This window comes from Giraffa tippelskirchi, chromosome 10, assembly GCF_054371585.1.
Source record: "Giraffa tippelskirchi isolate mGirTip1 chromosome 10, T2T-mGirTip1v1.2.pri, whole genome shotgun sequence".
Classification (NCBI taxonomy): Eukaryota; Metazoa; Chordata; class Mammalia; order Artiodactyla; family Giraffidae; genus Giraffa; species Giraffa tippelskirchi.
Genome location: NC_137284.1, coordinates 89,638,072 through 89,657,102, shown reverse-complemented (window position 1 = coordinate 89,657,102; position 19,031 = coordinate 89,638,072). Strand labels below are relative to the sequence as shown.

The 19,031-nt window shown below is 36.0% G+C and overlaps 1 protein-coding gene across 2 annotated transcripts in view; it reads left to right on the top strand.

Annotated features, from left to right (window-relative positions):
* The window catches only part of RSBN1L (round spermatid basic protein 1 like), an 81,099-nt gene that overhangs the window by 25,638 nt on the left and 36,430 nt on the right, over positions 1-19,031 (top strand). For both annotated transcript variants that reach the window (XM_081535711.1, XM_081535710.1), the window contains exon 2: positions 17,516-17,632. In XM_081535711.1, coding sequence (XP_081391837.1) covers positions 17,516-17,632 — 117 coding nt within the window. The remainder of the gene's footprint in view (positions 1-17,515; positions 17,633-19,031) is intronic.

Genomic DNA, 19,031 nt, shown 5'->3' with positions numbered 1-19,031 from the left:
GAAAAGACATTGGATTTTGTGGTCTTGATTGACTCTGTTGGGGAGGGGGTGTGATAAATGTCTTCTTTCCCCATCTCACTGTATGTACAGTACTTTCTCTTTATTGTATCTTTTTATCTTTTTCTTTCCATTTATATTCTTATGTTTTTTATAATTTACTTTCCCTTCTGCTTCCCCACTTCAGTTCTGTATCATTTCTCTTTTTCTGCTTCCTGCTTCTCAGATCTATTTCCACATACTTATTCCTGGGTGGGGAATGGTCATAGGGGAGGAGATGACAGTTATTGCTCAGACCAGTCAATCCCATGGACTGCATTATTGCACTGTGAATTATGGCATGTATAAAAAACAAGTAAAACATTACATGGAGCTTGTTTGAGGTTTGTGCTACAAGGAAGTATTGTGGCTGATAGCTTTAACATGAAGTTCTCCCAGCATTTCTTAAGAACTGCTCTGGTGGCTTTTTATGACTCTTCTTTTAAAAAAAAAAACAAAAAAAACTAATGAGCCTGTATGAAGATCCTTCTTTATACCAAAAACTGTGTCTTAATGAGTCATAATGAATGGCATTTCTTTTTGTTAAAACCTCAAATTTAACAAATTATGTATATATGTTTACATACCCGGAATATATATATAAATCTAATTGTATTGTGTTTTCACCTTTCTTTTGTTCTGTTTTTGAAGTGTAACGTAATCTTGAGATAATGTGTGTAAAGTAAGACAGAAATGCATTTGAATAGTTATAATGAAGGGAGGACTTTGAAAAAAGTAAGATTATTTGTATGTATGTTTATTACTTCATCACATATTAATTCATTGTTTTATTTTGAAGTGTCCTTTTCTCTTTTCTCTTTCCTTCTAATATGCCAGAAGTGATTCTGAATTTTTCTTAAGAAGTAATTTGTTTGAAAATAATTATCAGTTCTTCCTTCAGGGAGATATGGTTTAGGCTTAACAACTTACACATGTAATATATAAATATGAATCTGTTTCTGTTGCAGGAATGTTAAATAATTTAGAAATGCATGAAATAAAAACCAGGAGTTCCCTTTGTTCCTTAGGTGTTTGTGTCTGTCCTTCCAGACCTTTTTCAATGCATTTACATATATACATTTTTATATACATACACACTCACAGAAAAGAATATGTAGTTTATTTTTAAAAGCCTAAACATCTTATCTACATTTTTCTGTAACTTGCACTTTTTAACTTAACAATGTGTCTTGGAGCTCTGTCCATTACATAGTGTTAAGTTTACATACACATGTACACAACTTGTGTGTGACTGTGTATTTTTCTTTTAATTAACTAGGTTTTGTTGTTACATACTTATATGAAGTCTAAATTTCAATAAGCTTTTAATTTTAGAGCAATTTTAGATGTACAGGCATGTTGGGGACTTCATATAGAGTTCCCATATACGCAGTATCACTTTCTTATATTATTAAAATCTTACACTTGTATAGTATATTTGTCATAATTAATGAACCATTATCGATACAATAACTAAAGTCCATATTTTATTCAGATTTCCTTCGTTTTTTTTTTTTTTAATATTGTTTATTTGGCTGCGTGTGGTGTTAGTTGTGGCACACAGAATCTTTGCTGCAATGTCTGGAATCTAGTTCCTTGACCAGGAATCCAACCTGGGCCCCCTGCATTGGAAGTGCATAATCTTAACCACTGGACTACCAGGCAAATCCCAGTTTTCCTTATTTTTAACCTAATTTCCTTTTTCTGTTCAAGGATCCTATTTAGGATATTACATTTTAAAAATTAATAACTTTTTGCTATCTGGAGATCTTTATTTTTAAAATTTTACTTTTTTTTTTTTAGTTATACATAGATCTTATTTTTCCTCCCAAATTCTTTTCCCATATAATTTATTGAGCAGGATTCTGTGTGCTATACAGCAGGTCCTTTTTGATTATTTTTTTAAAATATAGCAGTGTGTTCATGTCAATCCTAAACTCCCAATCTAATCCTCCCTCCCACTCTCCCCCCCCAACCATAACCATAAATTCCTTCTCTAAGTCTGTGTCTGTTTCTGTTTGGTAAATAAGTTTTTTTGTATCATTTTGTTTTTTAGATTCCTCATATAAGCAGTATCATGATGTTTGTCTTTGTCTGACTTACTTCCTTTAGTAATCTCCGGATTCGTCCATGTTGCTGCAGATGGCATGACTTCATTCTTTTTTTGCCAGTACTCTCTCTCTCTCTCTTTACGTGTGTCTCTTTTTCAGGTTTCCTTCCCGTTCAGGTCATCGCAGACCACTGAGCGGCGCTCCTGTGCTGTGTAGTAGGTTATCCTCAGTTGTCTGTTTCATACATGATATCAGTAGTGCATTTATGTGAACTCCACTGTTCTGATTCATCCAACCCCTCTCTTCCGCTTTGGTATTCAAACATCTGTGTCTATTTCTGGTTTTCTCTATATTCCACATATATAAGTTAATATATGATATTTGTTTTTCTCTTTCTGATTTCACTCTGTGTGAAATTCTCTAGGTCCATCCAAGTCTCTGCAAATGGCACAGTTTCATCCTTTTTAATGGCTAATATTCTATTGTATATCTGTACCACATCTCTTTATCCTTTCCTCTGTTGATGGATATTTAGGTTGCTTCCATGTCTTGGCTATGGTAAACAGCACTGCAGTGAACATTGGAATGCTTGAAGATACCACATTATATTTAGTTGTCATGTCTGTTTAGGTTGCTCTTGGTTATGATAGTTTCTTAGACTTTTATTGCTTTTGATGACCTTGACAGTTTGAGGAATATTGGTTAGGTATTTTGTAAAATGTCCCTCAGTTGGGATTTGTCTGATGTCTTCCTCATAGTTCGACTAAGGTTTGATCTGACTCATTGGAAAAGACCCTGATGCTGGAAAAATTGAGGGCAGGAGGAGAAGGGGACGACAGAGGATGAGATGGTTGAATAGCATCACTGACTCAGTGGACATGAGTGTGTGCAAACTAGGAGATAGTGAAGGACAGGGAAGCCTGGTGCTCTGCAGTCCATGGGGTCACAAAGAGTTGGACATAACTTACCAAATAAACAACAACAACAATGGGTATTTGGGAGGAAGATCATGACTTTGTAAGTTTTAAAAATAAAATTTAATTAAAAAAATGAAATAATGTTGATATATGGAAGAAACCAGCACAGTATTTTGTAAAAGAATTATCCTCCAGTTAAAAAAAAAAACAAAAAACAGTACTGAAAAGTTTATAATAAAAAATGGCCAGGACTCTCTCCATTGCCTCCGTCCAGCTGTAATTCTTTTAAAAAATTTATTTTATTGCCATATAGCTGATTTACAATGTTGTGTTAATTTATGCTGTACAGATGTGTGATTCAGATATATATTCTTTTTCATATTCTTTCCATTATTGTTTATTATAAGATGTTGAATATAGTTCCCTGTGTTATATGGTGGGACCTTGTTGTTTATCCATTCTGTCCATAATACTCTGCATCTACTAATCCAATCTCCCGATTCATCTCTCCCACAGGTGTAATTCTTAATTCTCATCCCCTTTTAATTTCAAACTTCTGAATGAAATACTCATTACCTTTTATTTTTTAATTGATCAGTTTTAGACATATATTGCATTCTTGTTAGGATAAATAAGAATTGATCACTTCTGTAATGTAGCTTCCTTCTTATCTCTACTAATTTCATAAACCTAACTAGGGTTATTAAGATTATTAAGCAATAATCAGGCCTTATTGATTTTGCAAATATTGTTCAGTGCAGATCAGAAGTCCTTTCTTGGTTTTCAGAAAGCTAAAAATTGCCTCTTTTTCATTTACATATGTATTTATTACTTCATTTCCTGTCGTCTTCTCTGTTCTGTGATGAGGTAATCTGGTGATTCTCCTTTACTCCTGGGGATATTTTTTCTACAGTCCTCCACACTTATTTCTGACCCATCCTGTTACGCTTTGAGCCAGCTGTGCAGCCTTCATACTGATGCTCCTTGGGTTCCTCTCTGCGCTCTGGGCCCCATTTCCTGTGTCTCAAGTCTTCTTCCTCCTTTGTGTGCGCTTCTTTGCTTCAGCACACCCTCCAGTAACTTCCTAAGAGAGAATGCAAGTGTGATGAAAAGTTTGAACTTTTGCTTGTCTGAAAATGTCTTCCTCCATACTTGATTCATAGTTTGGCAGATTGTAGAGTTCTAGGTTAAAAAACATTTTCACTCTGAATTGTGAAGCACTGCTGCAATACTACTTTCTAGTGTCTACTGTTACGTTGAGTCCGGTTACACATTGTTACCTGACACACACATATATGTGTGTGTATATATATGTATATATATATATATATTTTTTTTTTTTCTTTTTCTCTTCTCCTCTGGACGCTTTTAGAATCTTTCTTTATCCCCAGTGTACTGAAATTTCATGAGAGTGTGCTGGTGCAAGGGGGGTGGGGTGTGGGGGTAAGGGGGCTACAGTGCTGAATGCCGTTCTTTGTACTCATCCGTTAAAGAATCTGCATTTTGGAGACTGATCGTTTTGGGGGGATTTATTGATTGATTGATATTTTTCTTCCTTACACAGTTGTTTCTTTTTTGTGAAATTTCAGTTAATTTGATATTGGAGCTCCTGAATAGATCCTTTGAGTTGCTTTATTTTCTGCTATTTTTCACTTCTTTTTTTGTTGCTCTGCTTTTTGGAAGATTATCTAAACTTGATCTCTTCCAGCCTTTAATTAATCCTTTCGAGTTTTGATGTTGTATTTTTAATTTTCAAAAGTTCTCATTTTTAAAATTTTCTGATGCAGTCCAGCTTAAGTATTTTAGGGAAGTGCAATCAGTTTGTATGTAGCTTGCTTAGGGTACCTGAGTCTTGAGGCCTGTTCACTTTCTTCAGAAAATGAATGTTCAGTGTTTGCCTTAAGGGGTGAGATTCAAATGAATGTTTGGGATGAGGGTAAGAGAACTGGGAAATCAAACTCTTATATAAACTTTTAAACAATTTCTCTTGTTTTAAGATCCTTGCATGTGTGTATATGTGTGAATACCTACATACATATACAGATGTATACACATAAATGTGTGTGTGTTTACATATATATACACAGTATACATTATATGTCAAACTTAGGATTCTTTCATAGGTTTACACTTATATATATCAACTTGCAATTTTCCTCTATTGTATCATGAAAATTTTCCCTGTGAAGTTAACTATTATTTAAACATGATTTTGGGGGGGCTTCCCAGGTGGCGCTAGTGGTAAAGAACCCACTTGCCAATGCAGGAGATGTAAGAGATGTGGGTTCAGTCCTTGGCTTGGCAAGACTCCCTGGAGGAGGGCATGGCAACTCACTCCAGTATTCTTGCCTGGAGAATCCCATGGACAGATGAGCCTGGTGGGCTACAGTCCATGGAGTTGCAGAGTCGCACATGACTCAAGTGGCTTAGCATGTATGCACACAAATATAATTTTTAATGATTTCATAACCTCTCATTTCTTAATATACCCAAATTTAACTAATTTCCATTATTAAATATTTGTTATTTACGGTTTTTTACTATTAAAAATAATATAGAAAAAGAATAACATGGGATGAAGACCCTTGCATGAGCATTTTTGTGCAGACTTGGTTTTCTTTTTATTAACTCCTAGTTGTGGAATTATGGGATAAAAGGAATGATGGGTTTTAATATTTTTTCAATGTGTTGTTAAATTGCACTCCAGTAAGGCTATCAGTTTATACTCATTATCATTGTGTAGAAGTACCTATTTACTTCACCTTTGCCAAGCAGCACTAGTTATTGTTAAGGAAAAATTTTGTGTTTATATAAGATGGTGGACAGTTTGTGATACATGTAAGTCAAATCATCATGCTGTATACACCTTAAACTTATTCAAGTGATATATGAATATCCCAATAAAACTGGTCAGTTTGATAGGTGAAAAAAAATGATTTTACATTATTTTAATTGAGTTTTTCTTCATGTTTATCAGACATTAACATTATTTGAAATGTTCTTGTTTTATGTGCTTTGTACCTTTTTCTATTTACTATTTTTTATTTTTAAGATTTTTATTTTTCTGTTTATAATTTTTTCCCTTCTTGGTGTTAAACTGTAAGAGTTCTTTATGTAAAAGCAACTCTTGTAAAAAAGAAATTAGCCCATTGTCTTTTGGGAAAAATTATTTGTCTTTATTGAGGCTAATCCAGAAAAGTTTTGGATTCCTACTGTTGTTGAAGAATAGCTTTATTAAATCTTAAAACTGTTTGTCAGAAATGACCAGGTCACTTAGAAAAGGGGTATATATACATTTGAAGAACTAATCCTGAAAGGTTTTCAGAACTAAGAATTCCCTTTCTTGCTGTGGAAAAGAAGGAAGAATTAACAAAGATCAACCTAGAGTACCTTACTGGAGAGAAAGTCATGATGAACTATAGAAAATAACAGTCATGTCTCACTTTATTGCAGGACTTCTTTCATGCATCAAACAAGCCTTTGTTGAGGGAGAACTGTCTCTGCCTCAAAAGAATGTACACTGGTGGGAGCAGGAATGATGCTAAGAAGAAAGATATGTTTGTAGCTAGCTAGAATACAGTATGAGATAGAGAACCTTCTTGCTGTATTAAACAGTATAGTGTTAGTGGACCTGGTCTAGTTTCTTAGTACAGAACAACTGAGAATGAGCCTATCAGTGACTGCCAGAAGTTAGAGCTGTCACTTCTTTTACCTGGGTGATAAATGACAGGTGAAACAATAAAAATGAAATGATTCTCAATTGCTGTTTAGTTGAGCATTTAATTTTTTTTATGTTTTTGAAGGCAGTATGAATATGACAGAAAAAGTTAAAATGTCTTGTACTTTTGAAAGCAGTGATGTATGTAGAAATGTAATTAGAACTATTAAAACATAGGTGTCGGTTGTGTGTTATCTGGAAATCTGTGAATTAATTTTGAAGATTCCAGGTGAATGGCTTGTTGATATATTTGATCAGTTTCTTAAAGGTATTCACAGTGCTTTTTCTAAGTTTTGCTTTCTTACTAGAGAGGTTCATGTAATACTTGTGTGTGTGTATGTGTGTGTGTGTGTATTTTCATCCCTACATTATTATAATAACATCAATATTTGTGGAGACTACTGAATTTTATTATAACCAGGCAAAAACCGTTATTTTGTTATTTAAGAACTGGTTTCCAGGGGGCTTCCCTAGAGGTCCAGGGGTGGAGACTTCACCTTCCAGTGCAGGGGGTGTGGGTTTGATCCCTGTTTGGGGAGCTGGGTTCCCATATGTCTTGTGGCCAAAAAATGTAGAACAGAAACAATATTGTGACAAATTCAATAAAAGCTTAAAAAAAAAAACAACTCAAAAAAAAAGAAACCTCCAAAAAAAAAAAAAACCTCGTTTCCAATGTGGTGCTTAACATAAGAGTCAACTGATAACTTATCAGTTTTAAGGTCCTTTAGTCAAGCACTAGAATTCATTTTTACCTCTTACACATAAGTGCTCAATAGAAATGTATTGGGTGAATGAAATGTATGTTATTATGCATTGCTGCATATATGGTTTACGCTACTAAATCATAAATTGACCATATGTTTGACGAATCTCATTTATATTTTGTTTGAAACTATTTTCATTAGTTTTCCTTTTTATGTCTTAACTTTTTCATATGAGATATGTCTTTAGCAACATGTGTGTTTTCCCACATACATAATTTATAGTATGTTGTGAGTTGATAATGACTTACTTATTCCTTCTTTTTTCCTTCATTCTTATATTCCTTTGGCCTCTTTAGATTTAAATTGTTTTCATGGGTCTCTTAGAATCTGTGTTCCATCTGTCCTGTATCCCCCTTTTTATTTTAAAATAAAGCTTGTGCTATGTTAAACTGGACTTTTCAAAACAAACAATTTTGTTGTTCTTATGATAGAATAATTCTTACTTTTATTATAAGAATTGTGATGGGAAGGTGAGCTAGAAATTCTTTCCAAGCCTTAGATTCAACCCCAAAGGTTAAAATTGTACAAATTCTTGGTCATGGAAAGAAAGAAAAACTTAAGAATGATGATCATTACAGAACAACCTATTCAGTAAACTAGATTCCAGGGAATCTTCTTTTTGTGTGTGTGAAAAGACCTAGAACTGGCCTTTATAAATAAAAATGCATTACTGTGTAGTAGCAGCAGACTTGAGGTTGTGTAGACAGTGGAGTTCTCAATTGTTACGGCCCAAAATGTTTATTATACCTCAGTAGTATGGGTAGATAGATAATAATAGTCTATAAGGCATATATTATAAAATGTTTTTGTATATACTTCTATTTACTCTTACCTAAACTCCATTTTACAGCTGAAACTGGAGATCTTAAAGTATGTTAGTTATCAGGGTTATAGAGCTTAAACTTGAACCTGGGTCTTCTGAGCTTGTGGGTTTCCCACTTCCTCATAGCTGTTACCAGAGAAGGCAGTGGCACCCCACTCCGGTACTCTTGCCTGGAAAATCCCATGGATGGAGGAGCCTGGTGGGCTGCAGTCCATGGGGTCACTAGGAGTTGGAGATGACTGAGCGACTTCACTTTCACTTTTCAGTTTTCACTTTCATACATTGGAGAAGGAAATGGCAACCCACTCCAGTGTTCTTGCCTGGAGAATCCCAGGGACGGAGGAGCCTGGTGGGCTGCTGTCTACGGGGTCGCGCAGAGTCGGACACAACTGAAGCGACTTAGCAGCAGCAGCATAGCTGTTACATGTTTACTTGTAACAAGTAAATACCTAACATAACATCTTTATGCTATTTGTAACATGACTACAGAAAATTTAATGAATGTACTTTAAGTTGGATTTTGAAAAAGGATGTGCTCTGACTGGAAGCAAAAAATCCTCGGAAGAGTGAGTGAGGTTGAGACTGAGATAGATGTGTATGTTGGGACAGCAGTTATGCCACAAAAATGCTTTTATACTATGTATATATCGGCTTATTTGGTTTTGTTTCCTTTGGTTTGAGGCTATAGGATAGACGGTAAATACGGTTATGTTGTCAGTCACTCTTACTGTCTTGGCTATGCCATTGTTTTGTTTCCATAGATGTTTTTCATACAATGACTTCACACCTTACTTTTACTTGAACTATTTAATACTGTACTTGAGGGCATATTTCAAGACCCCTTTTTGTGTATTCAGTTCAGTTCAGTCGCTTAGTCGTGTCCAGCTCTTTGCAACCCCATGGACTGCAGCATGCCAGGCTTTCCTGTCCATCACCAACTCCCAGAGCTTGCTCAAACTCATGTCCATCAAGTCAGTGATGCCATCTAACCATCTCATCCTCTGTCACCCCCTTCTCCTGCCTTCAGTCTTTTCCAGCATCAAGGTCTTTTCTAATGAGTCAGTTCTTCACATCAGGTGGCCAAAGTATTGGAACTTCAGCTTTAGCATCAGTCCTTCCACTGAATATTCAGGATTTCCTTGAGCATTGACTGGTTTGATCTTCTTGGAGTCCAAGGGACTCGCCAGAATCTTCTCCAACACCACAGTTCAAAAGCATCAGTTCTGCGCTCAGCTTTCTTTATAGTCCAACTCTCAAATCCATATGTGACTACTGGAAAAACCATAGCTTTGACTGGATGGACCGTTGTTAGCAAAGTAATGTCTGCTTTTTAATATGCTGCCTAGGTTGGTCATAGCTTTTCTTCTAGGAAGCAAGTGTCTTTTAATTTCATGGCTGCAGTCCCCATCTGCAGTGATTTTGGAGCCCAAAAAAATAGTCTCTCATTCTTTCCATTGTTTCCCCATCTATTTGCCATGAAGTGATGGGACCAGATGCCATGATCTTAGTTTTTTGAATGTTGAGTTTTAAACCAGCGTTTTCACTCTCCTCTTTTACTTTCATCAAGAAATTCTTTAGTTCCTCTTCACTTTCTGCCATAAGGGTGGTGTCATCTGTGTATCTGAAATTGATATTTCTTCTGGCAATCTTAATTACAGCTTGTGCTTCATCTAGCCTGTCATTTCACATGAAGTACTCTGCATATAAGTTAAATAAGCAGGGTGACAATATGCAGCCTTGACGTTCTCCTTCCTTAATTTGAGAACAGGCTGTTTTTCCATGTCTGGTTCTAACTATTGCTTCTTCACCTGCATACAGATTTCTCAGGAGGCAGGTCAGGTGGTCTGGTATTCCCATCTCTTTCAGAATTTTCCAGAGTTTATTGTGATCCACACAGTCAAAGGCTTTGGAATAATCAATAAAGCAGAAGCAGGTGTTTTTCTGGAACTCTCTTGCTTTTTCGATGATCCAGCGGATGTTGGCAATTTGATCTCTGCTTCCTCTGCATTTTCTAAAACCAGCTTGAACATCTGGAAGTTCATGTTTCACATACTGTTGAAGCCTGGCTTGGAGAATTTTGAGTGTTACTTTACTAGCACGTGAGATGAGTGCAATTGTGCGGTAGTTTGAGCATTCTTTGGCGTTACCCTTCTTTAGGTTTGAAATGAAAACTGACCTCTTCCAGTCCTGTGGCCACTGCTGAGTTTTCCAAATTTGCTGGCATATTGAGTGCAGCATTTTCACAGCATTATCTTTTAGGATTTGAAATAGCTCAACTGGAATTCCATCACCTCCACTAGCTTTGTTCGTAGTAATGCTTCCTAACGCCCACTTGACCTTGCACTCCAGGATGTCTGGCTCTAGGTGAGTGATCACACCATTGTGGTTATCTAGGTCATGAAGATATTTTTTGTACAGTTCTTCTGTGTATTCTTGCCACCTCTTCTTAATATCTTCTGCTTTTGTTAGGTCCATACCATTTCTGTCCTTTATTGTTCACATCTTTGCCTTGAATGTTCTCTTAGTATCTCTAATTTTCTTGAAAAAATCTCTAGTCTTTCCCATTCTGTTGTTTTCCTTGATTTCTTTGCATTGATCACTGAGAAAGACTTTCTTATCTCTCCTTGCTATTCTTTGGAACTCTGCATTCAAATGAGTATATCGTTCCTTTTCTCCTTTGCCTTTTGCTTCTCTTCTTTTCTCAGCTATTTGTAAGGCCTCCTCAGACAACCATATTGCCTTTTTGCATTTCTTTTTCTTGGGGATGGCCTTCATCCCTGCCTGCTGTACAGTGTTACAAACCTCCATCCATAGTTCTTCAGGCACTGGGTCTATCAGATCTAATCTCTTGAATCTATTTGTCACTTCCTCTGTATAAGTTGTGAGGATTTTGATTTAGGTCACACCTGAATGGTCTAGTGGTTTTCCCTACTTTCTTCGATTTGAGTCTGAATTTGGCAATAAGGAGTTCATGATCTGAGCCACAGTCAGCTCCTGGTCTTGTTTTTTGCTGACTGTATAGAGCTTTTCCATCTTTGACTGCAAAGAATATAATCAATCTGATTTCGGTATTGACCATTTGGTGATGTTCATGTGTAGGTCGTCTCTTGTGTTGTTTGAAGAGGGTGTTTGCTATGACCAGTGTGTTCTCTTGGCAAAAACTGTGTTTGCCTTTGCCCTGCTTCATTTTGTACTCCAAGGCCAAATTTGCCTGTTACTCCAGGTATCTCTTGACTTCCTACTTTTGCATTCCAGTCCCCTATGATGAAAAGGACATCTTTTTTGGGTGTTAGTTCTAGAAGGTCTTGTAGGTCTTCATAGAACCTTTCAACTTCAGCTTCTTCAGCATTACTGGTTGGAGCATAGACTTGAATTACTGTGATACTGAATGGTTTGCCTTGGAAATGAACAGAGATCATTTTGTCCTTTTTGAGATTGCACCCAAGTACTGTATTTCGGACTCTTGTTGACTGTGATGGCTACTCCATTTCTTCTAAGGGATTCTTGCCCACAGTAGTAGATATAATGGTCATTTGAATTAAATTCGCCCTTTCCAGTCCATTTTAGTTCACTGATTCCTAAAACGTCAGTGTTCCCTCTTGCCATCTTGTGTGTTACACAGCTGATATACTCCTACTGCAGAAACTTAGAAAACTTTTTGCCACTTTAAAGTAATGGCTTTTAGTGATTTGCATTATTTTTCAGTCTGTTTTTTGAATGTGTGTGTATTAATTATAAATTTTTTAAAATTGTGATGTGTAGAGGCAGGAGGTACATAGAGAAATCTCTTTGCCTCTGTTCCATTTTTCTTTGAACCTAAAGCTACTTAAAAAAAAAAAAAAAAAGAAATTCTGTAAGTAAATATATTTATAAGTAAAGTCTATAAAAATTGAATCATGCTATATTACAGTTTTATTTCCTGAGGAACTATTTTAATTTTATTCTGCAAAAATATATTCTGTTGTAGATTTATAGCTCATATTCTTTATTTGCCATTAAAATGCTAAAGTTGTTTTAATCTTTGGGGTTAGAAGTCAGGATCATGGTTACCCTTAGCAAACTGCATAAAGACTGAAGGGAACACAGAGGGTTACTGGGTGCTGTTTATTTTTGTGAAAATTGAGTGGTTTATGGTACTTACATGCTTTTTTTTTCTGTATGTATATTATACTTTAATAAACTTTTAAAAGGTTAATAGTTATTGAAATAATACTTTTAGGTTAATAAATATTTAGGGATAATTGGGAAAAGAAATGTGGAGACATTTCAGATAACTGTTTTCTTCAGTTGTGATTTTAAATGATATGTAACTAGTTCATTTAAAAAAAGTGTGATTACTTATACAATATTAACTTATATCTATGTCTAGACTCCAGCTATTTGTGCTGACATTTTATGGCTGAATGACAGCCTATGATATGATTTCAAGGATTTTAAAACATCAAAAAGTAAGAGTAGTGAGCTAATCTGAAGTGTGAGAACAGTTTAATCAATTCTAGAATTTTAGAATAAGTTGTATATGAGCATATCAGAACTGGAAAAGGTCAATTTTCATTCCAAACCTAAGGAAGTGCAATGACAAAGAATGCTCAAACTACCACGTAATTGCACTCATTTCACATGCTAGCGGAGAAGGCAGTGGCACCCCACTCCAGTACTCTTGCCTGGAAAATCCCATGGACGGAGGGGCCTGGTGGGCTGCAGTCCAGGGGGTCGCACAGAGTCGGACACGACTGAAGTGACTTAGCAGCAGCAGCACATGCTAGCAAGGTAATACTCAAGATCCTTCAAGGTGGATATAGACAAGGCAGAGGAATCAGAGATCAAATTGCCAACAGCCATTTGATCATAGAAAAAGCAAGGGAATTCCAGAAAAAATCTGTTTCATTGACTATACTAAAGCCTTTGACTGTAGATTGCAACAAACTGAAAAATTCTTCAAGAGATGGGAATACCAGACCAACTTACCTGCCTCCTGAGAAAACTGTATGCGAGTCAAGAAGTAACAGTTAGGACCAGACATGAACAGTGGACTGGTTCAAAATTGGGAAAGGAGTATGTCAAGGCTGTACACTGTCACCCTGTTTATTTAACTTATGTGCAGAGTATATCATGTGAAATACTGGGCTGGATAAATCATAAGCTGGAATGAAGATTTCAGGGAGACATGTCAACAGCCTCAGATACGCAGATGAAACCACCCTAATGGCAGAAAGCAGAGAGGAACTAAGGAGCCTCCTGATGAAGGTGAAAGAGGAGAGTGAAAAAGTTAGCTTAAAACTCAGCATTCAAAAAATGAAGATCATGGCTTCTGGTCCCATCACTTCATGGCAAATAAATGGGGAAATAATGGAAACAGTGAGAGACTTTCATTTTCTTGGGCTCCAAAATAAAGCCGATGGTGACTGCAGCCATGAAATTAAAAGACACTTGCTCCTTAGGAAAAAAAACTATGACAGACTTAGTGTATTAAAAAGTAAAGACATCACTTTGCCCACAAATGTCTGTATAGTCAAAGCTATGGTCTTCCCAGTAGTCATTTTAACAGATGTGAGAGTTGGTCCATAAAGAAGGCTGAGTGCTGAAGAATTGATGCTTGCAAACTGTGATGCTGGAGAAGACTCATCAAAGCCTCTTGGACTGCAAGGAGATCAGACCAATCAATCCTAAAGGAAATCAACCCAGAATATTCACGGGAAGGACTGATGCTGAAGGTGAAGCTCCAATACTTCGGCCACATGATGCAAAGAGCCGACTCATTGGAAAAGACATTGATTCTTTTTAAAAAAAATAGTTTTATTTATTTATTTTTGGCCATGTTGAGTCTTTGTTGCTGTGCGCAGGCTTTCTGTAGTTGCAGCACACAGGCTTCTAATTGCTGTGGCTTCTCTTGTTGCAGAGCACAGGCTCTAGGGTGCACAGGCCTCAGTAATTGCACTCCCAGAGTCTAGAGCAGAGCCTCCATAGTTGTGGCATTTGGGCTTAGTTGCTCCGTGGCATGTGGGATCTTCCCAGATGAGGGATCAAACTTGTATCTCCTGGATTGACAAGTGGATTCTTTACCAATGAGCCACCAGGGAAGTCCTCAAATATGTATTTTTAAAATTAATATATTTTAAAATATTTGTTAAGTATATAGATTTAATGTTTTTTAGGAATTACCTGTTTTAGTAGTCTAGGTAGTGGTTCAGTACGGTAGCCTCTAGTCTCACATGGCTATTGAACAGTTAAAGTTGAGCTACTTTGTATTAAGATGTGCCAAAAGTGTAAACTGTAGGCTGAATTTTGTAATCTTATTATGAATAAAAGAATGTGAAATACCTCAATAACAGTTTTTTAGTATTGGTTCCCTGTTGAAAAATATATTATTAAAATTAATTCCACTAGTTTCCTTTTGTTTCTAATATGACTGCTAAAACTGTAAATTTACTTATGTGAGAACCCTTATATTTCTATTTGACAAAACTGATCTAGACAGTAATCTAAATAAACATTAGATGACTAAGACCTGAACTTAGGGTAGTATTTGTAGAAAGAGAAGTATGAAGGGATTTGAAGAAATTACGCCATTGGCATATATGGTGTATAATCTTGACTGTTACAGGATGTTTTGCAGTTTTTTGTGAAGTTTTGTGTCATAACTTTGTAATCGTAGTAAGCTTTTTGAGGACGAGGACATCATCACTATTTTAAAGTTCTCCTCTACATTGTTTTTGCTGAGTGCAGAGGAGCTTGATTGAACAAACAAGAATTAAAAGGACATCAAATAATTTTGCAGATACAAAGTTTGAATTTTAGAATGTGTAAATGATTCTTTTAAATCACTGAATTCAATGATTCTTTGAGTTTCTATATGCTTTATTTTAATATCATAGTATCACTAGTTAGCCAAGTCAGTCATGTCTTTTTTAAAAGATACAAGGATAAGGAAACTTAACATCTAGTCTTATATATATATGTGTGTGTGTATAGTCTTTTTATATCTTCCTTCATTTAGCCCTGGTGTAACCTATGAAAAGACTAGAAATCTTAGGGAAAGACTAGAGATCTCTTCAAGAAAATTAGAGATACCAAGGGAACATTTCATGCAAAGATAGGCTCGATAAAGGACAGAAATGGTATGGACCTAACAGAAGCAGAAGATATTAAGAAGAGGTGGCAAGAATACACAGAAGAACTGTACAAAAAAGATCTTCATGACCCAGATAATCACGATGGTGTGATCACTCACCTAGAGCCAGACATCCTGGAATGTGAAGTCAAGTGGGCCTTAGAAAGCATCACTACAAACAAAGCTAGTGGAGGTGATGGAATTCCAGTTGAGCTATTTCAAATCCTGAAAGATGATGCTGTGAAAGTGCTGCACTCAATATGTCAGCAAATCTGGAAAACTCAGCAGTGGCCACAGGACTGGAAAAGGTCAGTTTTCATTCCAACCCCAAAGAAAGGCAATGCCAAAGAATGCTCAAACTACCGCACAATTGCACTCATCTCACACGCTAGTAAAGTAATGCTCAAAATTCTCCAAGCCAGGCTTCAGCAAAACGTGAACTATGAAATTCCAGATGTTCAAGCTGGTTTTAGAAAAGGCAGAGGAACCAGAGATCAAATTGCCAACATTCGATGGATCATCGAAAAAGCAAGAGAGTTCCAGAAAAACATCTATTTCTGCTTTATTGACTATGCCACAGCCTTTGACTGTGTGGATCACAATAAACTGTGGAAAATTCTGAAAGAGATGGGAATACCAGACCATCTGACCTGTCTCTTGAGAAACCTGTATGCAGGTCAGGAAGCAACAGTTAGAACTGGACATGGAGCAACAGACTGGTTCTAAATACGAAAAGGAGTCCGTCAAGGCTGTATATTGTCACCCTGCTTATTTATCTTATATGCAGAGTACATCATGAGAAACCCTGGGCTGGAAGAATCACCAGCTGGAATCAGGATTGCCAGGAGAAATATCAATAACCTCAGATATGCGGATGACACCACCCTTATGGCAGAAAGCAAAGAAGAGCTAAAGAACCTCTTGATGAAAGTGAAAGACGAGAGTGAAAAAGTTGGCTTAAAGCTCAACATTCAGAAAACTAAGATCATGGCATCCAGTCCCATCACTTCATGGGAAATAGATGGGGAAACAGGGGAAACAGTGTCAGACTTTACTTTTTTGGGCTCCAAAATCACTGCTGATGGTGACTGCAGCCATGAAATTAAAAGACGCTTACTCCTTGGAAGGAAAGTTATGACCAACTAGATAGCATATTTAAAAGCAGAGACATTACTTTGCCAACAAAAGTCCGTCTAGTCAAGGCTATGGTTTTTCCTGTAGTCATGTATGGATGTGAGAGTTGGACGGTGAAGAAAGCTGAGCGCCGCAGAATTGATGCTTTTGAACTGTGGTGTTGGAGAAGACTCTTGAGAGTCCCTTGGACTGCAAGGAGATCCAACCAGCCCATCCTAAAGGACATCAGTCCTGGGTGTTCCTTTGAAGGACTGATGTTGAAGCTGAAACTCCAATACTTTGGCCACCTCATGCGAAGAATTGACTCACTGAAAAAGACCCTAATGCCGAGAAGGATTGGGAGCAGGAGGAGAAGGGTTCGACAGAAGATGAGATGGCTGGATGGCATCACCAGCTCGATGGACAGGGGTTTGGGTAAACTCCGGGAGTGGGTGATGGACAAGGAGGCCTGGCGTGCTGCGATTCATGGGGTCGCAAAGAGTTGGACACAACTTAGCGACTGAACTGAACTGAACTGAACCTATGAAAAATTTATCATCCGTTATTTTACACATTAGGCCATTGAGAATGAGTATTTTTTCCAGTGTTATGTTAACCAATATGCCCAACTTCAAAACTAGCCCTTTTTCCATTGTAGTTTACTCTCCTGATTAAAGTTAGCCAATTATTTTAAGTGATTTGAAGTTAGGCTGATGTTGTGTTGGAAATGAAATAGGTGAAGAATAATCTGTAGAATAAAATTTGTAATGATACGTTTTGACAGCTTATGATGTATATATTCCAGTGTTCAATATATGAAAGGAAATTTAAAAATACTTCCTAAAAATTTAGAGAAAGAAAAAAAGGTGTAATTGTTGTTCTTTCTGATTTCCTTGGTGTAGTATAATTTGAGAAATTGCACTGTAGTTCATGAAAAAAATAAAATTGTAAAATGTTTTGAAGTGTTTATTTTGTCTTTTAGATAAAATCAAAGACAAAATTAAAGAGAGAGATAAAGAAAAGGAGAGAGAAAAAAAGAAGCATAAAGTAATGAATGAGATCAAGAAAGAAAATGGAGAAGTAAAGATTTTGCTGAAAAGTAAGTTTATATTAAGTGATTTCAGTTGTACGGTGTTACATTGTTCAGTATACTTGTTGGCTTAGTGATTAAAATAAGAAATGTTACTTGGTGCTGAATTTTCCTGAGAATAAACATTTGTGGTCAAGATATGAAAAGTTAATAGTGGACTTTTCTAATCTGTATAGTAATATGTGTTTAGTATATTTATTTAGTGAGTTATTGGAAGTAGTAAAGGTAATTATTAGGTTCCTTGAATCATTTAAAAATAGGTTATGTAATTCTGTGTTTACATTACTAGTTTATTGATTTTCGGATAACCTAAAAGAAAAGACTAAAGCAGTTTTTACCATGATAAGGAGGTATGGCTGAGGCAGTGATCTTACCAATATTTGATGATAATCACTATGCATAGTTTAGAGGGAGCATTTTACTTTAGAGGGAGCTAAATAACAAGATGTTTTGTTTTACTGTATGTTTTTTGCATGCCTAAGAATATCCTCTTTTTGTTTCCTATTTTTTTCTCGTTTTTCTCATTATAACTGTTTTAGTTATTTATTATGTGGGGGTGGATGGTTAGGTAATAATATAGATCCTATCAATAAATATTGACTCTTCGAGAGAGAATTTGTGAAAGAAAGATAGTTTTAAATTCACTCAGATAGGAAGGTAAGAAGAATCAATGGCATTTACTTGCTTGATAGCTAGCAAATGCATTAACTGCCTCATCAACCCAACAATTTGTTGATAATAACATGTTTACTTTTATTAATTTCATATTGAATTTACGTGTGCATAAGCCTTTCTGTCTACATAAGGGAGAGAACTCCATATCACTGTAGGTGCAATGAAATAACTGGTTAATTACATAATTTAAGGTACATAGACTTTTAGATTCTATGATTTCATTTAACCCTTTGTCCTGTTTCCACATGTTCTTTGGTGCACTTTGGCTAAGCGCTTATTTTCTACTTGTCAGAACCTATTTTCTAAAAAATTCTTTTAATCTTGAAGAAACATGACAGAGCTCAAGTTGGTGATACTTGGTTAATGCTCGTGGTCCTTTTGTTTTGTTTCTTTGCCAGTGTGTTTGATAAGTGTTGTCCAAATAGATCGTAAGCCTCTGAGGTAGGAATTGAGTATAATCACACTAGTGCTATACAGCAGCTTATGATTAACACTTGAAATGTTTTCTTTTCTTTACCATATTGGTTTAGTCATTTTTTTAATTGCTTTAGTCATGTAGTCATTTTATTATTCATTTGCATGTACAGTGTTGTAAATGACTATCACTTGGTTCAATGTTAAATTCCTTGCATACCATTAATGTGAAATATGTGAACCTAGAAATTACATATGCAAGCAGAATTTTAAATAACCTAAAAAGTGGAGATTTTTCCAGTAGTATACAGTGGTAACC